This window comes from Tenrec ecaudatus, chromosome 12 (genome assembly GCF_050624435.1).
Source record: "Tenrec ecaudatus isolate mTenEca1 chromosome 12, mTenEca1.hap1, whole genome shotgun sequence".
In the NCBI taxonomy this organism is placed as follows: domain Eukaryota; kingdom Metazoa; phylum Chordata; class Mammalia; order Afrosoricida; family Tenrecidae; genus Tenrec; species Tenrec ecaudatus.
The window spans coordinates 131026782-131053376 of record NC_134541.1 but is presented as its reverse complement, the minus strand read 5'-3'; the positions used below and the strand labels follow the sequence as shown (position 1 = coordinate 131053376).

The 26595-nt window shown below is 52.6% G+C and overlaps 1 protein-coding gene across 1 annotated transcript; it reads left to right on the top strand.

The window, feature by feature from the left end:
• The first annotated feature begins 279 nt into the window (after positions 1 to 279).
• On the top strand, positions 280 to 26595 carry AGFG2 (ArfGAP with FG repeats 2). The gene is made up of 13 exons (XM_075564955.1): positions 280 to 605; positions 13829 to 13922; positions 15495 to 15610; positions 16553 to 16706; positions 17220 to 17385; positions 18011 to 18136; positions 18780 to 18812; positions 22309 to 22429; positions 22528 to 22604; positions 22762 to 22845; positions 24210 to 24311; positions 25023 to 25108; positions 25421 to 26595. The coding sequence occupies exons 1-13, from the start codon at positions 382 to 384 to the stop codon at positions 25478 to 25480; spliced, it is 1443 nt and encodes a 480-aa protein (XP_075421070.1). The 5' UTR covers positions 280 to 381; the 3' UTR covers positions 25481 to 26595.

Here is a 26595-nt window from a genome sequence, read left to right as displayed (position 1 = left end):
AGTTGGGGGAGGACACCCCAAGCCTAGCTGGAAGGCAGCTGGGCAGGAAGGCACGGCGAGAGGAGGAGGGGACAAGAGGTCACTGCTCTCCGGGCTAGTGCCTCGGACGGAAGGGCGAGGCCGGCAGCCCGAAGGCCACTGGCGCAGCGACGGCGGCTCCCTTAACCCCAGGCCGTGCAGGGTCCGACCAATCAGGGCCAGGAGGTGGGAGGAGACCAGCCAATCAGCGTGCGGAATAGGGCGGGGGTGGGGCTCCGGAGTCTCGCGCGGATGCCGTCGCTGCTTGGGCTTCTGTCGGGGTAGCGGAGCGCGCGGAGGCGGCTGAGGAGGCGGGAAGGCGGCCGGAGTTGAAGGGGCGAAGGTTCGAGCGAGCGGGCAGTGATGGTGATGGCGGCGAAGAAGGGCCCAGGCCCCGGCGGCGGGGTCGGCGGCGGAGGGAAGGCAGAGGCGGAGGCGGCCTCGGAGGTGTGGTGTCGCCGGGTGCGCGAGCTGGGCGGCTGCAGCCAGGCCGGGAACCGCCACTGCTTCGAGTGCGCCCAGCGCGGGGTCACCTACGTGGACATCACCGTGGGCAGCTTCGTCTGCACCACCTGCTCCGGCCTCCTGTGAGTGGGCGGGGGGAGGGCGGTTTGCGGGGTGTTGGGGGCCGCGGGGGCGGGGGCGTGAAGGGGGGACGGGCCGAGGATGGGGAGAAGGTCCCCTTAAGGGTCTGGTGCGGAGATGTCGTGGAGAAGGGGAAGGGAGAAATTATGTGGAGGCTGCAAGGGAGGTAGGTGGATGATGGCAAAGGAGGAGCCCCTGAGAGAAATGGAGTAACACGCCAGGGGGGCGAGGAAACCCCCGGGTGGGGACTTTGAAGGGTCCCCCAGCCCCCAGACGGACAGCCCCATTTAAAGGCAACTTCGTGGTTGTGGAGGGCTAGAAAGGCAAAAGGTGGGGAAAGCCGGGTGGCGGGTGGAGGGGAAGTGCCTCCCTGCCTTCTGGCAAGTCCCCTTCTTGGAGCTTGAGACCCGAAACCCATTTAAGACCGGTAATTTAAACCGGGGGCAGGGGGGACGGGGGCGGACAGCACGGAGACGAGCGACCGGTTGGCACCAGTTCAGGTGTCCAGGTAGGGAGCCCAAGCTGCCAGGACTTTGGAGTGCTGCTTATGAAATTGGGGTGATGCGCCGGCGGGTGACCCTGGAGGTAGCTTCACTTTTCGAAAGAGCCAGCCATCCAGATGAGCCACCTTTCAGTGGAATCCTACCCACCCACCCCCACCCCCCCCACCCCCCGCGTCCGGCAGCTCCAGTCGCTGGCTGGATTCTGGTGTGGTTGCAGGTTGGGGGACTTGGCGGGCCCCATGTGTGCAACCTCGTCCTGCCTCATAGGGTTTTCAAGACTTGACCTTCTGGAAGGCAAGCCACAGGCCTGGCTTATAGGACACATTGCCTCCAGCAAACTCTTTCTAGCTTGAGCGGGGTTCGGGTGAGCGTGCTACATTATCTGCGCGCTGCACTTGGCCATGCCCGAGCTCAGTTGCCACCGCGGTGCTACTAGTCCAGCTATCTGGGTCTGTAGAGGGTTCTTCTTTGTCCCTCCTCAGAGAACTGTTTGCTTAGATGCATATAACGTTTACTATCAGGCCTGGATCTCTGCTGTCCATATCTGCAGAGAGACGTGTGCTACCTCTATCGAATGTCCATGCATATAATAGAGAGTCTATAACAAATAGATACATTTATTTAAAACATTGTTTTGTGCAGTGGTGGTGGTTTTTATAATCAGGTGAAACTTTTCTACACCTTCAAAAGACAGGGAGGTAGCGACATTGTTCTTTGGGGTTTTTTTGGTTTGTTTTTTTGTGGTTTTTTTTGCATGCCAGATGGGAAACTGAAGCCAAGAATGGGCTAGTGGTTGAATCCAACACCATATGGGACGTTGTTGTTTTCAACATGTGTTGTTTGATATGATCATGGCAGACCAGGAATGAGGAGTGAGGTCTCATAAGATTCAGTTGAGGATGATCTCTCTTTCAAGTTCAGATCAGCCTCAGTTAGGGAGTTGCGAAGATGCATGTAACTTCATTGGAATAGCCACAGTGAATCTTGGGACCGTGACTGCGAACCGAAGCAGGAAAATGGGTTACAAGTTGAGCTAGAGATTCAGATGAAGCAAGAGGACAGAGCGTTGAGACTGGCACCAGTCCTCTGGGGAGAGAAGGAACAAGGTTTAGGAGTATTTATAACATAAAGTAGGAAAGGACAGCACGGTGCCTGATGATCCAGTTATAAAAAGGAAACTTATCATTAGTGTCTGGAGAAACTTAATCAAGGGAAGCAGGGAGCTAAAGGTGATGGTCTAGCTGAATCTAGGTCCTAGGGGGAACAGAACAAATATTGATGCATTCCCACAGAAGCACTGATAACCTTTTTCGTCGTTTATAGCTCCTGGTCTAAGGTGTCCGATCGAGAACATTTCCTTTCCATAATGACTGTTCACTCAATCAGGACAGAAGGAGAGCTTAGGGATCTGGGACATATTAGAAACCTATCTTCTTTCACCAAAAAAAGTTAACTCTTTCAATATCCATGCACAGTTTACAGGGTCTCCCCTCCTTTCCTTGTGGTCACTATTGTTGATCTCAGGAATGAGAAGCCCAACACCTCTATAGGGTGGAGGTAGATGCAGCCTAAGGACTGGTTGACTAGTGAGGCCTGATGCCATCCAGCATGTCTGTTTACCAAACTGGGTACCTAGCTTCTTAGAGCTATGCCATGACACAGAATATTTCCAGTATCAAAAAAATTCTAAGAAGGATGTTTTTGTGTAGTATTGAGCATTATGGGAGTGATTCTTGACTTTGGCTCATATGTGGGGCTTCCAAAAGTTCAGGATGAATTATTTCCATGAAAAGGCAATCATATTTTCCCATGGAAGTCTTGAAACCCCTTCCCATTTGGGTAGTTGAGAAAGAAGCTAGGCCACCGCTTGGTTAGCAGGATAGGCAGAACCAAGAGGTCACCAATAAGTGAAGCAGAACTGAAGGCATGCTGAGATCCTAAGCAGAGAACTATCAGAAACTGTAAGAAAGCTCTGGTTTCTCTGGCTGTGACTAGCTGCCTGGGTTCTGGTGGCAGCTCTCATTTGCTAATTAGAGTTCTAATTAGCAGTGACTAGGGCAAGGCAGATAAGCCATTTAAAGGGATCTAGTTACTTGTGCCCTTTTGGTGTGCTGTGGGAAGGGCTGAGGAGGCCTTATAGTGTAGTGAGTTACCCATTGGCCTGCTAACTGCAAGGTCAGGAGTTCTAAACCACCAACCTCTCCCTAGGAGTAAGATGAGGCTTTCCAGTTCCGTAAAGATTGACAGTCTTGGAAGTCCACAGGGACAGTTCTATTCTGTTTTATAGGCTCGCTATGAGTCAGAATTGACACGATGGCAGTGAATTTGGTGGGAAGGCTGGTAGCTGGCAAGAGAGCTGTCAGCAGAATGAGAGACAGAAAATGCAGATGGAGGACACACAGTCCAGCAGGAGGTGGGGCAGTGTGGCTCCAGGGTGACACATCTTAAACCTGCAGATTGGTGGGAAGTCAAAGCTGATAGTCAATTAGTTAATCAACAAATTTGATGAAGCGCCTGTCAAGCCCCGGGCAGTCTGTAAGCACTGGCCGTACAGGAGGATTGAGTGTGCTGACCTCAGCCCTCGTCTTTTCAGTTGCCTCCTGCTTGTGAAAGTTAGATATTGAAGGAAGGAAGACTGAAGAAGAATTGAAGCATTTGCGTATGGCGCTGGTGAAGAACACGGAAAATACCATGCATTGTCAAAAGAACCAACACATCTCTTCTTGGAAGAACATCCAGAATGCTCCTTCAGAGGCTGGGTTGGCAAGACTTTATCTCACGTATTTTGGACAATTTATCAGGAGAGACCAGTCCCAGGAGAAGGACACCAGGCTTGGTAAAGTAGCAGGGCAGCAAAAAGAGGAAGACCTTCGACAAGAAGGATGGACAGAGCGGCTGCATCGCTGGGCTCAACCACAAGCACAGTCGGGAGGATGGCACAGGACCGGGCAGTGTTTTGTTGTGGTGACGTGGGTGTGAGTCGGACCCTAACAGCAACAACCACAATCCTTATGGGGTTGGGATCTCGAGACATCATTCTGCCATTGCAGAGAGAGAGCTCGAGCTCTGAAGTCAGACACAGGGCATTATGGGTTAGCGGTGTGGTACAAAGAGAAGCTCTCATCTTTGTGCAAGTTAAGAGCATCTCCAGGGGTCCTGAGCACTATCCCTCACCCACACCCCCCCCCCTCCCCGAAAAAAAAATCAAACCCGGGAGAAGAGGAGGCTTTCTACTCGTAATGATTTACAGTTTCAGAAAGCCATGGGGCGTCGAGTACAACTCACAGTGATTGTGTGTGTGTGTGTGTGTGTGTGTGTGTGTGTGTGTGTGTGTGTAAGATCATTTTATTTAGGGTTCTTACAGCTCTTTTTTTTAATCATTTTATTAGGGGTTCGTATGACTCTTATCACAATCCATCCATCCATTCATTGTGTCAAGCACATTTGTACATTGGTTGCCATCATCATTCTCAAAACATCTGCTTTCTACTTGAGCCCTAGGTATCAGCTCCTCATTTTCCCCCTCCCTCATGAATGCTTGGTAATTTATAAATTTTTACTATTTTGTCATGTCTTACACTGTCCGACATCTCCCTTCACCCACTTCTTTGTTGGCCAACCCCCAGGGAGGAAGTTATATGTAGATCCCTGTAATTGGTTCCTCCTTTCTACCCCACCTTCCCTCCACCCTCCCAGTATCACCACTGGTCCTGAAGGGGTCATCTGTCCTGGATTCCCTGTGCTTCCAGTTCCTATCTGTACCAGTGTACATCCTCTGGTCTAGCCAGATTTGTAAGGTAGAATTGGGATCATGATAGGGGGGGTGGGGGAGGAGGGGAGGAAGTATTTAGGAACTAGAGGAAAGAAGAAAGTTGTATGTTTAATCATTGCTACACTGCACCCTGACTGGCTCGTCTTCTCCCTGTGTCCCTTCTGTAAGATGTCCAGTTGTCTACAGATGGGCTTTAGGTCCCCAATCTGCACTCCCCCCCTTTCACACTGATAGGATTTTTTGTTCTTTGATGCCTGATACCTGATCCCTTCGACACCTGGTGATCACACAGGCTGATGTGCTTCTTCCATGTGGGCTTTGTTGCTTCTCGGCTGGATGGCAGCTTGTTTACCACTCACAGTGATCTTATTTAGGTTTCCTGGGGCTATAAATATTTAAGAGAGCAGACAGCTACATCTTTCTCACAGCTGGGCTCAATCCGCCAGGCTTAGGGTTAGCAAACCCACTCTTACTCAAAGGTAGCACCAGAGATCCTTCTCCTGGCAGACCTCAATCTGTCAGTAAGTCCACCTTGTACATTAAGGTAGAACCCTTAGGTAAGATGGATGGCTAATGCCAGTTAGATGTTTGTCTTAGCATTTAGTGTGTCTTTTAAAAGCATTAAAGAAGCACTTCCAGATACATGAATTCATCTTTCACATAATATAAGGGGCTTCAAAAAGCTGGTGGGCAAGTGAAATTAAAGATAATGGAATTTTTCCTCCAACTTTTGGAAGCCCCCTCCACCACCACCACCCCCATACAGGCATCACTTGTGTTTTGAAAGTTCCCTTAACAAAAGGCCTGCATTCGTAAGTACCTGTTTTCTTTCAATACCTGAAAAGGAAAGCAAAACCAGCCTGCAGCTAGTTTGGCAGAGAGAGTGAATTGGCCAAGCTTCTCCCCCGAATTGCCATCAACGTCTGTGAAACGCTAGGTGTTGGTGCTGTTTTAGGTTTTGTGTGTTATTTGGTATGATTTGGTAGGTTACTTTTCAGGCCTGGGAATGCTCAAAAATTGTCCCCTATAAATCAATGGTAAGTGCGTCTCCACTTGATGCCCCTGTGGTTTATGACAGTGCCCACAGGTATGCTCTGCTTTCGGGGAGCAGGTGAAACCTGTGATACAGTAATGGTGGCATTTTGATGTATACCTCAAAATAGTGCCTGTTGTGACAAACTATTGCATGCACCTCATTTTTTTATTATCATAGGCTTTCTGGGAGTGAGTGTGCCACTGTGGGTCCCACTGACGTGGATCGTCTTGCTTTTAAACTATTTTTATCGTGTTCCTCGCTGCGTAAGTTCTGCCACTGTAATCTTGGTACAATCTATGTTGGCTGAGTATCTTCTCAATTTCTCTAACCATTGCCACTCTCTCTCTCTCCAGAACTTGTCCCCGTTGTAAACCAAACTTGGTCATGGCGTAGACAGTAGCTCCCCACTTTCTGTTTCCCTCCGTGCCTGTCCAGTCGAGCTGTGGGCTGCGCACACCTAGGTAGGGAGCTAGGGGCCAGCGCGTCCGTGGTGAACCGCATAGTTGTCAAAGCGTGTTCCACAGTGATGGCGCGCACACCTCACATTCCCACAGCACTGCGTGACAATGCCGTTACCCGCACACGAGCCGACACGTTCACGTTTATTTTTCTGATCATTGCGATCCTGCTGGGAGTGGAGTGTTACCTAATTGTGGTTTTAATTTGATGTGGATTCTCTTACTAACTGCTAATAAGATGGATGGAGACAGCGGCTGCAACAATGGGCTCACAGGTGAGACTAATTGTGAGGCTGGCGCAGGACCGGGCGGGCTTTCCGTCTGTCGTACACAGGTGGGCTGTGAGTTGGAATCAATTAGACAGCACTTGACAGCAACTAACTGTATGGAGCCTCCAGTACGGATAACATCGCCATGTAAAACAAAAAGCCTCACAACCGGGCCAAGAGGCAGCATCATAAAAAATGGAGGAAAGATCGAAGTTGTCAAGGATTTCGTTTTACTGGGATCTGCACGCTTTGAAGCAGAAGTTGGGACGTGGAGCATATTGCACTGGGCAGCTCGCTTCGAAGAACCTCTTTAAATTGTCCAGAAAAAAGATGTCACTTGGAGGACTGAGGTGCGCTGAACCCAAGCCATGGAATTTTCCATTGTCACGTATGTACGTGAAAGCTGAACAATGAAGCGTGAGTGGTTAGTTGGTGGGGACAGCTAGCAGAATTACTGGAGTTCCTAGCTGGCTGGCGGGGCTGCAGCAAAGCTGACTGTGCATCAACGCTGAGTCTCCTAAGAGCTGGAGAAAAAAATCCAGATTCTAAAGTCGGTGGGTGGGTAAGGCTTGGCTTCATCCCTGCATGTCTGAGCTCATGCTTGCTTGCTTTTTTTAAAATTAGAGATATTTTATCAGCTGTAGCAAAAACCCACAGTCTTGGTGTGAGGACCTGAGAATGAGGCTGCTGGTTTCTAAATTTACATACATGCTGCCACAATTGTCGTTCCCAAATCTGACCTAGTTTTGTTCATGTGGTTGCCTTCCGATATCTGATGTCCCTAACCTGGATACAAGCAGCCCCCGAGTTACAAACCCTGACTTTAGGAATCAACCCCAATGGAACCTCCCTGCAACTTAACTCACTGCCACCCAATCATATCTGACTCACAATGACCCTGTCGGACAGAGTAGAACTGCCCATGTGGATTTCCAAGATTATAAATCTTTACAGAGTAGAAAGCCTCATTTTTCTCCCACCATAAAACCTAGCATATTAAAAAAATTGAGGTACATATAATGGTTTGTAGGAAAAAACAGGCACTATTTTGCCATGTACATCACACTATTGTGATGATGATGATGGACTTAAAGATACGTTAGAAGGTCTGGGGCTGAGTAGAGCCTCTATGTACCAAGACAAGAGTGTGAGTCACTGATGCTGGCTACAAATCTCACCGTGACAGCATGCACACAAAGCGGGCCGAGGACGGAGGTAGGAGTGGAACTCAGTGATGGTCCAGGAACTACTCGTACCAAGCCACGTCAAAAAGCACGGCTAGGAATCTCCAGACCCTTTTAGTAAACAAAAACATCAAAGTCCGAAGTTAATGTTTTTTCTCCATAGCTTCCATCTAAGTAGGCCTGGGGAGCCTTTTTTTCTGCCAAGGGCCATTTGGATATTTATAACACCATTCGAAGGCCACGTAAACAATGATCAACTTATAAATGAACCTGTTATGTGTGGTCAACCATTTCATTAACTCACCCCTAATATGGTGGCTAGAACTGCCTCTCTTTGGTGCGCTGTGTGAGGTTAGCTGAAACCGAGGATTCTGTGAGCCAGCCACAGGAGCCCCGGGGGCGTGGTGATTCTGCTAACCACAAAGCCAGCAGTGTGAGGCCACCAGCACTCTGTGGGAGGAAGCTAAAAGAATCCTACGCCCCTAGTAAGTGACCATCTCAGAACCCCACAGGGCAGTTCTCCCCTGTCCGACAGGGTTGCTGTGAGTGAGCATTGGCTCAATGGCAGTGAGTGTAGTTTGGGTTTTACACAGCCCACGGGCTAGATATTACCTACCCTGATGGAGGGGTTCCCCAATAAAATGCTCCTAAGACAGCCCTTGCCACCCTCAAGGAATAAACAGGTGCATTGCTGTAAGAGAAAAAAATGTCCATGGGCTCAACTTTCCTGGCCTTTTTCTCTTGGGTGCAGTTTTTAAGTTTTCTTGAAACTCTATCTTAAACCCCCATGATGTCCGCGAAAGCCTATCAAGAGGACCCCACTGAACTTCCCCGGATACAGTCGCTGTAACCTTCTGAGCTGGCCTGCCCGCACTGACTACAGCTGGTCCAGCAGAGCCTCTTGGAAGCACACTGCTTTGACTGGATCTTTCTTTTTTTATTCTAAGGCACCTTACAGAGAAGTGTGTGTCTGAATGAGCTTGTCTTCAGTCATCCCCTGCCCACAGGGATGTGCTTACGAGCATTTTGTCCGGAATAAACCCAAACCTATATGAACTAGCACCCCTAGTCGCAATACTTTTTGACTTACCCTTGCATGCACCTGCTTGTTTGGTTAGTTATGTGTTGGTCACTGCAAGCTTAGGGTGGGACAAAGATTGATAGTAAAAGGATCCATTCCTAAGGCAGTGCCTCTAATGTTGTCTCTTGGCCGGGTTTGCCTGCCGTCTCTGGATACACCACGGTTCTGTAGAGAGAGAGCATGTTTACACCCGAGGTCTCATTGACTTCAGGAATGAAGACCGCTCTTGGACACGAACTCTTGGTCAGCCGAGTATATGCGACATGCGTGAAGCTCACTCACAGTGAGCCTCTAGGAGGGGTAGAACTGGCCCTGCATGTTTCTGAAGCTGTAACTGTTGTGTTACAGGAGCTCCAGCTTTCTCCCTCAGACGGCCTAGTGGTTTTGAACTGCCGATCGTGAGGATGACAGCCAAAGATGTAACCACTGCGCCACCAGGGCTCATCCTATAGCCCACCCCCTTTCAGGGTTAAGTAGCAGATACTCATCTACTTTGGTGCAGCTTGACTGATAAGATTCTGCACTACCTTGGACAGAGCTCTGGGCTAGGTGGTCAAGTGATGTGCTTGTTAGCTGTTTATTTTTTGACAGGTTTTCACCCTCCTGTGCCTTGGTTTCCCTGTGTGACTGCTAGTGGTTCCTAGTGGAAGCGCTTATAGCTCCATTGAAGGAAAATTCTAATACGTGTTTGTTCAGTACGTCAGCACTTTCCCATGAGTCTGGGTTGGAGAAGTATCAACGTACCTTGCTGCTGTTTTTGTACCAACCCGCCATCGCCACCCCTCACCCCCCAATTTGACCTTTTATATTTACTTCTGCTGGGCCGAGGCGGGCAGATTAAATTCAGGCACTAAATTACAGCTGTAGATATTTTATCAGAAGGACCACGTGTCTGGAAGGAAGTAAATTGCCAAAGGAGGGTGGAGTGTAAAAAAGTATTCAGATGGAGTTTGAAAAGGAGGCAGGAGATTGACGCAGGAGTCTGGGGATTATGAAAGGTTGCCTAAAATGGGTGGAATTGGCCCTGGCTTAGGACTGTGTGAGTTCCGGGGGGTCAGAATGAAACAGGCTTAGCTATGGCCTGCTCAGAAGCAGAGGCGGCCAGTCCCAGGAGCATAGAAATGCAATCTGGGGTGCAGGAATTGGAACACAAGTCTTCTGAGGCAAGTAAGTCCCAAGCCAAAATCTGGCACAAATAAAAGACCTGAGGTGCTGGGTGGAACTGGCTTTTTCCATTGTTGACCTGACAACCCATCTTATCTGAGCAGCTGAACAGGTTTGAGGCTTTCGTGAAGCAAGAGAGAAGCAGAGTGTGAGCCAGCTTGTGGGTGACGGATGACCACAGGAAAACAAAAAGTGTGGGATCTGCGAAAATGCAGCTTCCTAGACTCGACGGGGAGAGGAAGGAGAGAAGGGAGTCGGCCAGCGTGAGCATCTCCCAATGGTTGCATTTACTTGAGTGATCCGGAGCCCTCATGGCCACGTAGCTGCCCAGAGAAAAAGAAACTGAAGTGATCAAGAGCACATGACGGGGCTGAATTACAGTTTCAATCCTACTTGCTTGCTCTCATTTGGAAGAACCTGCCCTGTCCGGGGGAAACAAATGCATCTCTCGTGTCCCTAAAACCTCCTGGCTAGAGATAAGAGAAGGGAATTGATTGCGGCAAATGGAAAGGCAGGACCACCTTCCATTCTGGCTCTCACGCCTTCCGGAAAGCGCCAGAGAGCTACGCTGGGAAAACTCGAGTTGGGCTTAAGGAATTGGGTCTGTGTCACTCAAGGCCCATTGCAGGAGCCTGCCATGCACGCAGGGAGACGCGACACACCTAGACCATCTGACTCCGGCTCTGGGAGGAGAGGAGTTCTGGTTTCTAAACTGCCTGTCACAGCAGCATGGCCTCTTTCTGATTCAGAAGCAGGTACTCTGACTCCTAGGCCATGGAACCCCTACCTGGGCTTCCAAGTGTGGGCCTGCAAAGCATTTTCCCTGGCGCTGGTGATAGGTAACTGGGCAGGCGGACGTCAAGGTCAGAACAATGCTTTCTGTACTGTGCAGTGGAGACATCCTGTTCCTTCAGACCACTTCTTTCCTCCACACATCAAAACAAAGCCTCCTCTGCGAGCTCAGCCACAGGAACGCCAGGTGTTCTAAGCACCCCCTCTGGGTTGGTGTCTTCGGGAGTTCATGCACTTCGCTGACAGTTCCAGGCCGTCCTTTCAGGAAATGCCAGTGACCTTTTTGCGTGTGACAGGCTTGGACTCTGTTTTTCTTGTGTGAACATAATCCATGCTCTCTTTCCCGTCACTAGTCATTCCCTGACCTTCCCTGAATGCTGCATCCCCAACTCACCGTGCCCCTGACCTGTCTGAGAGCCCACTGCCCTGTTGACAAGTGCCTTTCCCAGGCTCCCCGAGTCCTTCATGCTTTCTTCCTTATAACTTTTCCTTGTGAATTGGGTGAAAGTTTACAGCGTGGGTCATCAGTTTTACACTGAACAATTCATACACGTTTCCTCTCCTTCCTTACACTCTCCTCTTGTTCCACCTCCTCCCCGTTTCTTATTTCCATTCCTCCTCCTGAACTCTGTCTTTGGATAAATGCTCAAATGGTTGCTTTTTCTAAGGTGTGCATATCTCATTGGCGGTGTTGGCCCTACATAGACCCTACATCATGCTGTTGTCCGTATGTAGAACCTGCTATTTTGCTGAAAATCGAGCCAAAGAGTAAGTTCAGTTCCAGACCTGAATGGGGCCTATGGGTCATAGTCTTAGGGGTTCCACCAGTCTCTGTCTGCCCAGTAAGCCTGGCCTCTTTTATGATTTCGAGTCTTGTTCCGCTTGCTTCTTCCTGAGCCCCTGTTAGAAGCTCCTGTTGATCAAATAGTAGTTGCTCTGATTTTGGATCCCCCAGTGCCTTTGTCTTTTGGCAAGTCCGTGTTTATTAGTCGGAGGTAAAGAAGAGGGCAAGGATCACAGACAGGAGGCTCTCTTTAGGCTAGGCATTCGAAAAACCTAGCTTTCTGTGGGGGGGGGGGGTTGGGGGGGGGGCTTAGTAGTTGAGATGAAAAAGAGTCTTAAACCAGGCTGGCTGGAATTAAAAACAAAGCCAAATCAAGCCATTAGCTAGGGAGGCTTCAGAGGAGGAGAGTCTGGGGGCAGATGAAGTTGAGGAGCTGCTATTGTTTGACTTGCGGAAACCAAGCCTGGCCTTTGGTTTTCCCTGCTCTTGTCTTTCCTTGGGGTATCATTCCTCTTTGCCAGCACTTGTCTTTTTAAGGGAGACTTTGAAACCCTCTGCTGAAAAGTCTAGCAGGTCACCCAGAAAGGCAGCTACCCTTCTCTGTTATCTCTGACAGCCTCAGTCCATCTTCCCCAGGGCCGTACTTAAGCTGACAGATATGAGAGGCTTCAAAAAGTTCAGGTAAAAATTCCGTTATCTCTAAATTCCATTTTCCCAAGAACTGTTTAAAGCCATCTCGTAGTCTACCATTCTCCAAGACCTAGACCCACCAAAAACCAAGCAACAACACCCCCAAACTGCTGTAAGTCTATTTTGACTTACAGTAACCTTACATAAGGCCTCCAAGACTGTAAATTACCCAGGGGTCGTGAAAAGTCTCATGTCTCTCCCTTGGAGAGACTGGGGACGGGAGGTGAACTTTCAGCCTGATGGTCAGCAGTTCAGTGCTGACCCAAGAGCACCACCAGACTTAGCAGGAGTACCTTGGTTCTACCTTTGTCCCTCGAAAGCATGGTGTGTTTTCCCCAGCTTCTTCATGAAATGCGGGAGTTTCTGTTTGGTCAGTTTGACTCTCTCTTCTCCTCCCTTGCTTTCTTCTGAGGACGTTGGCCGGGCCCTCTCTGGGTGTTACTTGCATTTTAGATTCTCGATTTCCCCTGTTATCCCAGAGGAGTAACAGCCTGCGGAGACGACTCAGATCAAGATGGACGTCTAACCCTGAGGGATAAGGAAAGGGAAACGTACGACACCGTGCCTGACTCAGTTCCAAATTCCTCTCCTGGATCCCTCAGGAGACCAGTTGAGGCTGGGACAAGAAGCCTTTACTGGTGGAAGCTCCACAGGTTTCTGAGGGCAAAACTGGACCCCTGGGGGAGCCCAGAACTCACAGGGCAGGCACTAAGCCACCGCTCCAGGAATGCATGCATTCCTGGCATGTGCCGATACCCTCTCTGGTTGTTGGACTTGATTCCCTGCTCCCCCATGGAAAGGTAGCCTGGAGCATGATTCCCAGAGATCTCTTCTGAAAGAAGAGGGGCCCTCCCCATCCCCACTGCCCTTCTGGCTTCTATGGACGCAAGAGGAGGAGCCGCCACTCTAGTGTTTTGTCTTCGTTCCCATCTTTATCAGGAGTAGTCACAGGCCTTTAGTTCTTCCTACCCTCATGTGGAAGAGACTTGTATTTCCATGGGTTCTGGGACCTTGAAGGTATATGCTCTCAGCCCAAAACCATGGTAAAAGAGGAAGTGGGGATGGGTTGATCGTGGCTGAGCATCAGAACTTTGGGGTTCTGAGCTAAGGGAGAGGAGGCTGCTGCGTAGGCGGAATGACTGGAGTCCCAATGTTCCGGGCTCTTCTCTGCCTCTCATTAGAAGACCAAACTCAGAGTGGCCCAATCACAGGGTAGAACTGCCCCAGGGGGTTTCTGAGACTGGCTATTGACAGGAGACCAACGCCCCATCGTACTTCCCAGGAGCAGCGGGTGGTTTCAAACTGCTGACCTTGTGGGTCACAACCCACCTCGTAACAACGTTGCCACCTCCAAACCATCCACGGTTTCCTTCTTCCTTTGAAATGGGCAGTACCTTAGGCAAGGGGTTCTGGCTGCGCTCAGTTTTGTCCTTTCTCCTGCTCAGAACCACACCTGCAGGGCTGAGTGTAACCATCACCTTCTCCCCCACAGGAGGGGCCTGAACCCACCCCATCGAGTCAAGTCCATCTCCATGACAACTTTCACCGAGCCGGAAGTCCTCTTCCTTCAGTCCCGTGGGAACGAGGTGAGCGGCCCTTCAGAACGGCTAGGAGCCTGCCTTGCCTCGGAATTCTAGAAGCAGCACGGCAGGTTTTTGCTTCTCGTTCCCTTTTAACTTTTTACTGTGATTTGGGCCAACGTTTGAAAATTGGTTTTCCCGCCGACAGTTCCCACGCTTTTTGGTTTGTGACCTTGATACAGCAAGCACCCTGGCCACTTCCTGCCGCTGCTGCCTGTTTCCCCTGTCCTCCTTCCTTGTCTCTCTATCCCTGGGCCCAGGCTGCCCTTTTGGTCTTGCATGGTGGATTGTGCGGGACACAGTGTCTCTTTGAGTTTTTTTTTTTCCCTCCCCCAGTATGGAGGAGGAGGTCTGGTGACACAGGGGCTGCAGTGCTTGGCTGCTAGCCCAAAGGCCTGCAATCGGAACCCACCGGCCACTCCCAGGGGAGCACACGAGGCAGTCAGCTGCCCTGTCCACTGAAGGCTTACAGAGCAATTGTCCCTCCAGCAATTCAGGCACATATCTCATCTCGTTTGTTATAATCCGTGATGCAACAGCGGTGTCCCCATCCCGCCTCCGTGTCTGGCCCTCCTGTACTTAGTCCCTGGGTAAGTGCCGCTCTCCGGCTCTCCAGTGGTTGATCATTCCAAGGTGTGCACGCCTCCCTCGTGGCAGTCTGCCCCTCGCAGACCCACCCATTGTTGGACTGAAAAGTTGAGCTAAGGGGGTGAGTGAGTTCCAGACCTGCAGGGTAACGGAGTGGTTCCACCAGTCTCTACCTGGCCAGTAATCCTGGTCGCTTTTATACTTTGGGTTTTGCTGGACATTTTTCTCCTCCCCTGCCTTCTCAGGACCCTCTAGTGTGACCCCTGTAAGAGCGGTTAGTAGTGGAAGCCAGGCGCCGTCTTGTTCTTCTGGCCTTGCTGAGTGGGCAGCACACTGTTTCCACGGGCCTTCGGCTTTCTTTGGCTTCAGGTCTCGTGTCGTATGTATATTGGGTCTTAGGAATACAAAGTGCGTTTCTGGAGGAAGCCAGGCGAGGGGCGGTTTCCCTGTGGGACTTGCCCCCAGCGCACGAGAAGGCAACTAGAGCTGCAGGCACATGGCTTCTCAGTTGACTCAGAAGGGCCAGCCCCCTGCGTATGAATTCCATGGAGCCAACCCTGCTGACAGGAGCCTGGACAACCGTACTTGACTCCCTTAAACCCTTCCCCAGCCACCTCTGTTGGTCGTACGTTCCCCTCTTGAGTGTTAGCAGTACCTACTCCCAGTTTACAGGTAATTAACTTAGTTCAGGGCCTGGCAGAAGGCACAGTTCAGAAAATTGTCCCCCAAGCCCACTTTCAAGTTTAGTTCCCCTAAGTCATGGCCTTCTACTTTCCATTTGTGACCATATGCAGAGATAAATTATTTATCTCAGGGATGACCTCTCCACTTGATTCCAAGCTCTGTGAAGGAGGAGGGATCCTGTTTGCTCTGTAACCAGATCCTAGCTCTGTGTCCAAGCTCCCAAAAGAAGTATGGAGAAAGACAGTGGAAGGGCGGTCTTTCCCACTTCGTGGTTTTCTGCTCCAAGTCCTGGCTCCATTCCTTCAGGTCTGCAGGAAGATCTGGCTGGGTCTTTTTGATGCCCGGACATCCTTAGTACCAGATTCCAGGGATCCGCAGAAGGTGAAGGAGTTTCTCCAGGAGAAATATGAGAAGAAGAGATGGTAAGTAAGGAGGAGGAAAGAGATTCTAATGGAGACATATGTCATAGGTTTCTCAATTCCCAGAGTTGAATTTGGACTTATTTCCAAGACTGAACTTGGGTTGAGTCAACTGTGAGGGATCCCAATCAGTTACAGCCAAGTACTGGCCTCTAAGTAAGAACTTGACACAAAAGGACAACTTGTTGCCAGTCCCCGACCCTGCGTGACTATGTCCCTTCATCTGGAGAGACCGCAGACCACCTGGAAGGCGATACGCATGTGGGAGTGTAGCTTCCTTCATTTTACAGATCATCTCTTACGCGGGCAAGATGGCTAGAAGCTCGCTTCCAATTGCTTTGTGCCGTATCCCCTTGTGTTAGTCGTTCTCCCTAGCCTTTTCCTTCCCAAGGAGTCCTTCCTATGGTTGGTGGGGCGGAGAAGACAATGAAGAGAGCTAGCAGTTGGTGTGTACAAAACAGCAGTTTGGAGCTCCTCCCGAGGTGGTCACAGTAGGGCTCACCCACACTGGAGGAGGAGTAAGGGGTTTTTCCAAAGTCTCAGAATGGACTCTGGATTGTGAGTGTCGACGCTGTGGGTACGGGACTGAGCAGGAGTTTGGAGAGACACCCCGGAACTAAAAAGGAGGTCCTTGAGTACAAAGTTGGAAAATAAGATCTCACGGTCACCAGGATTCTCACGTCTTATTCCGTGAAACACAGATGGTCCAAGGGGTCTCAAAGAGCACGGCGGGGGGCGGGGGGAGGGCTGGCATAAGCCAGAGCAAACGGAACCTTCTTGCAGAGTCACAATGAAGCAGCTGACAGTCGAGGGGAAACTCATGGTGGCCAGAACATGGTGGGATTCTCTTTGACTCAGAGCAAAGATGAGAAAGGGCTGTCTCCCCAGGCGGAGGATGGTCCAAGGTTTTATCCCCTCCTTCAGCCTAACTATTCTTTCTCAAAGGTACGTCCCCCCAGACCAAGTAAAAGGGCCCACTTATACCAAAGGCAGTGCCTCCACCCCTATCCAGGGCTCAGCCCCTGAAGGGAAGCCCCTGCGGACACTTCTGGGTGACCCTGTGCCCTCTCTCTCAGCTGCTGCATCCACCTCCAACCAGGTAACTATCAGATCTGCACGTTAACTTGGGGTGCTAGCGAGGGAGCGAGGCATCGCTCTCCTGAACCATCCCTGGGCTTTGTGGCCAGCAGTGGGAGAGCTGTGCGTCAGTCCTCAGCCCTCTGTTGCCCATGTCTTGATCCTGGACCTTCAGGACTGGTACCTGTGGGAAGCAGGAAGCCCACAGGAAGAGGTATTTGGAGAAGTGAGAGCATCAACTCCACTAGGAAACACAGAAGGGATCTGCCGGCACCTGGGAAAGGGGAAGATGTGAAAAACCGAGCAGACAGACGGGCTCCATTCCTATGCACCCCAGGGCTACTGTGGCCAGTGCACTGTAAAAGTGGAATTCTGGGGGCCAGTGCAGCTGCTGCTGCTAAGCAGCCTCCCAGCTGGAGACAATTAATGACTCATTCTTCCCTCTCCACGTGCTCTCCTGGGGAAGCCTGGGGGTCTTGGAGGCCTGGTCACGTCTGGGATTTCACATGCTGTCTGCTATTCCTTCTCCTTCAAGTCCGCCAGCCAGGCTCAGGCTCGGATAGCCCAGCCACGGAGCTCCCAGGCCCCTGCCCACTCGTCTGTCAAGAAAGCCAGCACTGACCTGCTGGCCGACATTGGTGGAGACCCCTTTGCCGCTCCACAGACAGCACCAACTTTTGCTGGATTCCCAGCGTTTGGGGGTAAGTGGGCCTGGGGGTGAGAACCTCCCCATGATCATGTACCCTGCAGCGGCAGGCTTTCCCTCCTGTGAAGTAATGGAGTTGCACGCGGCCTGGGTCTCCTCCTGGGCATGCACATGGTGGTAACTCAGAGCCTAGAGATGGGAGAGTTGGAGGCAAGCGCATCCAGTAGGGATTGTGTCTGGGAGTTTGGCTGTAAGCTATCAGCTCAGCGCTTCCAGCACTTCCTGTCAGGACACTGGAAGTAGCCTTTCGATGGTCCTCTCTCTCTATTCAAATGGTTGCAGGGGGATGGGATTATCATGTGCTTCATTTCCCCTGCCCTCTTCCCAAAGACCAGCAATAGCAGCTAAAAGGTTGAGCAACAGAGGTTCTCTTGCTTTTTCAGCCTCCCTTCCCCACAGACACAATCATGGTTTCTCTTCCATGTCGTTCCCAACCTAGTAGTAATAACAAAATGTTACTACTTCATGGAGCAAGGATAGCAAATGGTGGGGAGGGAACTCGGAGGTCTCCCCCAGTGGGTGTGGCTGCCCTACCCCAGGCCTCCTTTAGAATTAGTGTACATTTATACAAAGGCATTTACATATATTATCTCGATGTCCCTATATTCCCTCCCCTATAGGACAGACACCATCCCATGGAGGCTTTGCCAACTTTGATGCCTTTGGCAGTAGCCCCAGCTCATCTACATTTGGAAATATTCCTCCAGCTGGCCAGGCCCCATTTCAGGCCCAGCCCACACCCACAGGTAAACTGCCCGCTGGTTCCCTTTCTCCCTTTGCCCTGCATCCAGTTTTGCAGCTCCATAGTCACCCTTGGTTCGCATCTCGACCAGCCTGTGGGCCTGAGTAAAGGGGAGACAAACAGAGAAGGAGAAGCAGCACAAGACAAGGATGAAAGGTCTCACGGATTCTTGTCTGGAAGAGGGAACTCTTTGCTTTTTATTCTTCATGAGGACAAAAATGGCCACAGGTGTAGCTGGAGTTGTTCGGTGTAGACCCTAGGCAGTTTCTGACCAGGAAAGCCGGATGACCGGAACGCTAGGACTGAGAATGGGCATGACATTTTCTCTCACACTTCCTGGTTGTCTGTGCTGCTCTACTGCGCAAAGAGGTCTAGGAGTTGGGGAGAGTTCAAGGGAGTCTACAGGAGGCCTCACCCCCCCCCCTTAACTTCGTGCTGTGTCAGGGGAAACTGACAGCATTTGGTTCCTCCTTAACCTTCTGAATAGCTGTGGGGCTGCCCTGTCCCTTTGTATGTCCTAAAAGCCTGGGAAGGCAGCTAGCGAGCTGCACAGTGCATGTGAAGATAGCCAGAGATGGACTGACTGACTCTCTCTCTCTCTCTCCCCTGGGCGCCCACATCCTTTCCCTCCTCACCCTCCCTGCCAGCCAGTCGGATGCTAACTGGAAGTTACAGTTTCGGTAAGTGATTCCTCCCTCCCACCCAAGGGGAAAAGTCCAGCTCTCCTGTCATCTGGTCATAGAGTTTTGCGATCCAGAAGAAACCTTTAGCGTTGAGACATTTTACAGAGGCAGCAATTAACCGGTTTGCCTAGTTGGGTAGCCTGCAGAGTAGCAGAGATGGGACCAGAGCCCAGACCTGCCCACAGCCTGCTCACTGTGCCCTGTAGACTGGCTGCCTGCTTTGTTTGGTTGGGATTTTTCTGAATGGGACAAAAAGAGACATTTTATATCTATTAAAAGTTAAAATTCACTAAGGAGTCCTCACAGTCAGGAACTTAGTGACACCCTAGCCTTGAAATTCCTACAGCGAAACGATGAGGTGCCATGAGAATACCGTCAGTCTGTAGGAGGGGCCTCCAGCACTCCGAGGACCACTTGAACAAGTTCAGCTTCATAAGTAGAACTGTATACCCACCAGACACAATACATGAAAAAGATGTAAAAACAGGTATGTGTAGTCAGGTGCCGTTAGTCAGTTGAAAATCCTATGTGGGACAAGAGAAACACTGCCTGCCCTGGCACAGGGCTGCGTTGGAGCCATTGCTACGACCCCTGAATCGGTCTCTCTGGGCTCTCCCAACACCCTGTCCACAGCGTGTGAGATGAAGTCTCACCACCCCAGCTTTTCAGTTCTAAGATGCACTCTGGTTGTATTTCCTCCAAGACAGATTGGTTGGTTGGTTCTCTGGCAGTCACGGTGCTTTACACCGTCCGTCTTCACCAGCCAATGCCACCATTCAGACGCATTCAGTCCCCTGTCGTCTTCAAGCATATCACTCTGACACAGTGTGACTACATACCAGGGGAAAGATGTCCAGAAAGTCTAAAAAAAATGGAAATTACATAAGTCACATTCTTTTTGGTAAGAGATGTACAAAAGCTTAAGAAGCCATGAACTAGGCAGGGAAAAGATACTAATATTAACAAGAAACGAATATTCAAAATATGTATTTTAAAACCCATATAAGAAAGAAAAATCAATTAATAAGCCAGAAACACAACCCAGTAATAACCCAGAAAAGTCTAATATCTTCAGCCTAACTACTCAGGGAAGAATAGGCTGTGAGGGGTGATCATGACCCTACCCATCTGATTGATGACCCTACACATTCTATTGGTGAAGAGTTTCAGATGGAATCCTGGCCAGGGCTGTGAGGAGCTAGTGAGTCCTCCTGGGCACTGCCGGTGGAAGTGTTAATTGGTATCGTAATACCCATGTAGCAAGAGCTCTGTGTTCCTGGAAGTGGAAGTATTAAGTCGTCTGTGGCTGTGCCACCCTGACCTGAACATGCCCAATCCCAGCTGATCTTGGGAAAGCCAAATGAATCAACCTCCTTGAGGTTATTTCAGATCGGTCGCTTCTGAAGTTCGGTCTTAGCACATGTGACTGCGCTCCGGCTGACTGCCCGCCCCCTTCTCTCCCACCACCGCCCCAGAGAGGATGCGGCCGGACGGCAGGCAGGCAGCCCACGCATTGAACCCTCAGCCCCATGGGTGGCCATCTCAAAACAAAAATTAGACTGTCTGCAGTCTCAAGTCCAGCATCAGCCAAAATGTATGAGGCCCTGCCCTGTGCTGGCCCCGCCCCATTGCTAGGAGCGTTGGCACATTCTCTTGAAGAAAGCAAGATTTCTGTTGGGCAATTGAAACCGGCCCAAGTGGGCCAGTGACATGATGTCAGATAAGTAGCCACTTCAATTCACTTGGACCACACCGCGATCACAAGGGCGCCTCCAGCCTAGAGAGTGACCCCAGGCACCACTGGGTATGAAGTCAGGAGGGAGATTCGAGTGAGAGGTGGCTGTCTCTTCTGACAAGCGTGCTTTTATTTTTACATTTCTGAGGGGGAGTCGGGAGGGGAAATCTCTCAAACAGCACTCTCAGACAACAGACACATCCTACACCATGGAGTGAGGACCAGGGTCCAAAGCCCACCAGCAGCGGCGGGACTGCACTGAGGGCCCCCACACAGGCCAGGGCCAGCGCTGCCCCCTAGTGTCCACAGAGACACACAGCACAGCCTGCGGTCCAGTCGGGTTGAGGCCCTGGGGTCCTCGCTGCAGGAAGCTTCTTGAACTCGAAAGCGGGAGCAACAATGAAGTGGGAAGTAAGCTCAGAAACTCCAGTCTAGGAAAAGGCCGGGGGCCTGGAGAGTCAGTCAGTATTAGACCCTCCTTTGGGCCGGGGGGGGGGGGGGGCGAGGGGGGGATGAAAGAGCTAGTGTGTACCGTGGCTGCCTTGCCTAGCCAGGAGGAAGCTCCAAACCAGCACTTCCTGGGGTGTTAGAGACGGAAGTACACCAGATAACTCAGTTTGAGCCTGGGTCGTAGATGCGGATGTTTCATGCCTGGCACGTGGGTGATGCCCTGGTGTGATTGTGGAGTGCTACTTACCGCCTAGGGAAGGCCCGAGTAAGTGCGAGCTGCCGTCCAGAAGGTGGGCCCTTCAGACCATGGGTGCTTCCTGGGTGCGCAGTGTGGCCGTCAGCTCTGGACACCCGATGGGGCTGTTCTCCTCGGTCCTGCAGGATAGCGACACGTCAGTTGCAATCGACTGAATGGCAATGGGTTCGTGGGCACTTTTAGTTTTTAATTGTGGTTTTACCCCCCAAGCCCTTAGAGAAGAAAGCACGTGAAGATTGCATGGTAGTTCTGGGGCTGTGGCCGGACAAACACCGGACAAACCTTTCCCAACAAGAAAGCGGGCCGTGCTTTTTCGGGGCAGCGGAGGCGGGAAGCGTTGAGAGGAAGCCTGGCTTTGTGTCCTCCCCTTTCCGCTCCTGCAGCTTCTCTGCCTCTCCCTAGTCCTTCCTCTTCTCTCCAGATGGAGCCCCTCCCCAGTGTCTACTTTTTGGAGGGTTTGGGTCCATCTGCTGCCACATCTGAATTCCGTTGGGACGCAGCCTCTCTTAGCAGCGGTGTGATGGCGCTCCACACCTGTGCAGACACTCGCTTCTCTCACGGGGTCTCGACAGAGAAACCGAGAGGAAATGTGGCAAAGTCACCGGGGCAGCAAGTGGGGGAGACCCCCAAGAATCAGTCTGCTGACCTACATGGTCAGCATGTGCCCCGCAGACAGTCATGGAGGCCCTGGGATCTGTCAGCCCGCAGACAGTTCCCCTCGCTGCAGTAATCCAGTCTCCCTGCACACCCCTAAAGGAAGCTGCTTTACAGGTTACAGGTAGACGGAGGGTTCTGCTGCATGCATGTGACTTTGACAGGCCGATGGAGTGCCCTTCTCAGAATGATGGGGCCTCGTGCCGCTTGCCGTGAGACAAACTGCTTAAGAGTTTCCCTGGACCTTTGCCAGACTCCCACATGGGGACCCCTAGAAAAACTAGACCGGCTCAGGGGAGGCCCGGTTGGTCCTACTCAGGCCATCGCCCTCCCGCATGTCTCCCCCTGCCCCTGGCTCTCTCCAGACATAACCGGCTCTGTTTTCTGTGACTGTCCAGGGAGCAGCCAGGGGACTCCATTTGGCGTCTCTCCTCTGGGGCCTGCCAGCCAGCCTCACAGCCTCACAGATGTGGGCAGCATCCTGGGTCCCGCGGGCTCCACTGGAGGGATCCCTAACAGGTAGGCTGATCACTAGGGGGAGGGCAGTGCCTCCGATTTCCCATCCTTGTGAAGGCCGCCCCTCGGGCTCAGCCCTGGCCTCCTTCTCCACACTGCAGCATCTTCGGGATGACTGGCCCTGTCCCCGCACTCCAGTCAGCCCCAGCTGGCGGCGGCGTAGGATTTGCCTTTGGAGGTGAGTCCTACCCCTGGAGACCCAGAGACAGGATCCGTGGCCAGGAAGCAGTTGAGGATTCTGGGTGAATTGGGGCTGGAGAGGGAGGCCCACTGAGATTCAGGGGGACACCAAGCAGGTGAAAAACAATGATCTCTCGCTCTCTCTGCTGCCCCAGCCTTCACCAACCCCTTCACGGCACCTGCTGCTCACCCCCAGCTGCTTCCCACCAACCCCTTCCAGCCCAATGGCTTGGCTGCAGGTAAGACTCCAGGTCACAAATGTACTGCTCCTCCCCCTGGGCGGGTGGCCTTCCCTGGCCCACTTTTACCAGCCAGACCCACTGAATGCCCCAGGCCACCTAATGGGCAGAAGTAGAACACCCAAGACACACAGAGGGAGAATTTTAGGATTGGGGTGTGGGGGGGACAAACACAGCTAAAGATCCCTAGGAAAGAAAGATGGGACTTTCTCCGTAAACAGTGGCAGTCTTGCAGGGTCGCGGGGGCAGTTCTGCCCTGCCCCACAGGGTCGCTAGGAGTCAGCATCGGCTCAGTGGCAGTGAGTCAGGTTTGGGTAGGGAGCCCTGGGGTCGGCGAAGGTTGGATTGCTGACTTCAAGGTCATGATCAGGTGAAGCTATTAGCTCCCATAAAGATTTACAGCAGGGAAATCCCGTATCAGGTCACTGTGAGACAGAATCGACTTGATGGCCGTGGTTACCATCAGGCGACTGCACTGGAATCGACGTGACAGCAGCCAGTTCATTTGCTGACCTGAGCCAGCACCGGGGGTGGAAGGGGGGTGCTGCTGACTGTTCGTAACAGTGGCCCACTGTGGGGCCCCGGGAGCCCAGCCTTGCTTTGCTTCCTCTAGCTCGCGCCCCCCCCTCCAATAAACGTGGACTCCCCTACACCTTTGGGAGCCCTGGTGGTGTCGTGGTTATGCACTGGGTCCAGCAGTTGGAAGCCACCAGCCGCTGCTCGGGAGAAAGACAGGGTTCTCTACTCCTATAAAGAGTGACAGTCTCGGAAACCCACAGAGACAGTTCTACCCTGTCTTACTGGGTCACTTTGAGTTGACATCAACTCAGTGGCCGTGTGTTTGGTTTTAAACCTTTCGGCCAAGAAGAGAGACCAGGGAGAGCTACCAGAGCTGCCCCAGGTGCCCAGCATGGTGCCAAGTGTTTCACATTCACTCACGTGACCCAAAGGAGCGCACTGCGGCGAGGGATGGAGGGAGGAGCCGGGCTGCAGTTCAGACTGTCTGTGGGCTTGGAAACCAGAGCCCTGGTGCGGGCCTGGTCCCTGCTCCCAACTAGTGTGCTGTCAGAGTCCAGAGCCCTGCAGGCCAGGAGAGGCCACCTCCAGAGGTTGTGTGCAGTCATGAGACTGGTGTCACACAACTGGTTAGTGTCAGATTAACAGCCCAGGCCCCCTGCAGGCAGGTGGAGGGTCCTAGTCCTGCCTCCCTCCCCACAACTCCTCCCTCCTACTGGCCAAGCCAGAGACCTTCCTACCCACCCAGGGGTAGGGGCAGGGGTCCACCTGCCCACACCCTGACTGGTGCGCAGCTCTCTAGCCAACCTTCGAAAAGTTGACCTGAGCCTGTGTTCCTCATTCCCCAGGACCTGGCTACCCCCAGACAGTGCCTCCGACTGGGGGCTTCGTGGGCACCTTCCCACCCCCGACGTTTCCCTCGCAGCCGGCCATAACTCAGCAGCAGAACGGTGAGACCTCGCCCATGCCCACCCCAGCCCTCCCCCCACAGCATACACAGGAGCCTCAGGGCCTCCCATCCCGGCTAACCAGTAGGGGACTGTCAGGGAGGGAAGACACCTACCTCTGGGGGAGGGGGGAGAGAGGTTTCCACTGTATACTCAGTGACACTGGCTTCATTCAAGTGTGCCTCATCTTCAGTCTCCTTTTCCAAATCATCCCACCACCGTGAACATGAACTCAATGCCCCCTAAGCAGCACCCCCCTCCTCCCTCCCAGGAAGCACTAAGAAGTGGTCTCTGGAGACGTGCATGTTTCATGCACTAAGGTGACAGCCTCTGCCAGGTTCGCTCGTCCAGAGGCTCACGTCGGGCCTCCCAGCTCTGTGGCCCAGTAGCGTCCACTGCAGGCAGGCAGGGGGTCGCTGCTCTGGCCATCTGCTCATCGGCACTTGCATCGTTCTGCCCTCTGGCTGCTGTGAAGGGCGCTGTGGCGGCTGTTGGCGCACAAGCCCTGCTCCCTCAAATGTAGTGCAGCTCGCTGGGGCGGGGGCCGGGGGGTTACAGTCTCAGGAGTTCACAGGGGTCTGCTCTGGCCTGTGGGCCTCTGACTGGAGGGCAGTAAGTGGGTTTGGGTTTGGTCTCGAGAGGTGGCGTGGGGTCAGCCAGCACCAGCCTGTGAGGCAGGGTGACTTCAACCAACTGATTGTTCGGCCCTGCCAGGTTCTTCCTTTGGAGACGTGAGACTGGCCAAGCTGGGGCAGAGGCTACAAGGACAGCCAGCCGGGACCTCCACCAACCCCTTCATGGTGAGGAGGCAGCGCCCTGCAGGGACAGGGGCTCCAAGGGGGTCTGCGCTCTTTCCTGCAGGGCGTTGAGGACAGAATCCTTCCAAGCAGAGAGGGGCTTGTGGGTTAGATCTCACAGCCCTTCCCCATGGACGTCTAAGCATTCCCAAGCCCAGCTCCTCCTGGCCCTGCCCTCTGTGGCCTCTTATTGCCCCCCCCCCCGACTTCCCACAGCAGAGGCATGCTGAGATGCTGAGGGAACCCTGAACTGCATTTCTCCCATGATTTCCCCCCTCCTTTAATCTAATACAACCTTTTCTTGTCTCTCTACAGACCGGAGCATCGTCAAGTCCCTTTGCCTCCAAGCCTCCAACCACCAACCCCTTCTTGTAGCACTGCGTCCAGAAGTGAGGGCCTCTCTACTCCCCTGAGCTTGGGGGACCAATGCCTGTGGGCACGGCTGTGATCTGATCCCAGGAGCCTTGTTGCGCAGGGTGCGCAGCTGGGGGATGGTTGGAGGGGCTAATGCTTGCTTGGGGCTTACAGAGAAAGGGCAGCTTCCTGGGCCAGCTGCCCCAAAGGCTTCCTCCTGCCCTCCGTGCCCAGCCCCCATGCAGGCAAGCCCACCCCGGAGTGAAGGTAGGGCCTGGGCTTGGGGCGTGCTGGTGTTTGTGTCTTCAAATCCCTGACTAGGGTGAAAAGCCACTGCCGCCGCCTCCCCTACCCTCCTCCGCTTACAAGCATTGCCCCTCATCTGGGCCCTGTCTGCAGACAGGCAGGCACAGCGGGCAGACCCCCCCCCCCACACACACCCCCACCAGTTTCCCAATGCTGTTCTCTCAAGAACAGAAAGCAAAACGGTGGGCAAAGTAGGGCGGGGAGGTGGTGGTGGGGCGCTGCCCAGCATGCTGATTAGAAAGCCCTGGGGCCCAGTGCCCCTGCTTCTCCCCACCTCCAGGCAGGCATGAGGCCTGGAGGGCTTGGCTTTCCAAGCCCCCTCCTCACTGAGGTAGCCAGGGTTAGTGCTCCTCGGCACACACACGCGCGCACATGCGTGCACACACACACGCGCGCACACACACACAGACCCTCCCCTCCTGTCAAGCACTTTAGTTCGCTGTTGGTGTCTTGTTTGGATACCGGTGTTTTATATTTATACAGAGAGAGGATTTTCTAACGTAGCCTATTATATGCACACACGCGCACACACAGACACAGCCTCCTCCCTCACCCAGCCAGCTCTACGCTTTCCCTGGGCAGTGGCTGGCCCCACCCACGCACCCGTGCCTCGGGACCACAGAGCCCTGGGGGTGGGGGTGGGGTGGGGGACAGCTCTGCATCCGATCACCCCGAGCCTGGGCTTGCCCAGGACAAGACCGTGTGCCAGTCACTGGGGTCTTTTGGTTTGTTTGCCCCTTTCTTTTTCACACGCTGTCCCCTCCCCCCAAACTCAGCACCAAAGCTCATTGCAGGCGAAGTTGGAAAAGAACTGCATTTGAAAGGAAAAA

Coding starts and splice junctions, on each gene's coding strand:
- AGFG2 (XM_075564955.1), top strand. CDS start 382: ATGGTGATGGCGGCGAAGAAGGGCCCAGGCCCCGGCGGCGGGGTCGGC. Junction 22,605..22,761: donor CGTAGGATTTGCCTTTGGAG/GTGAGTCCTACC, acceptor CTGCTGCCCCAG/CCTTCACCAACCCCTTCACG. Junction 22,846..24,209: donor GCCCAATGGCTTGGCTGCAG/GTAAGACTCCAG, acceptor CTCATTCCCCAG/GACCTGGCTACCCCCAGACA.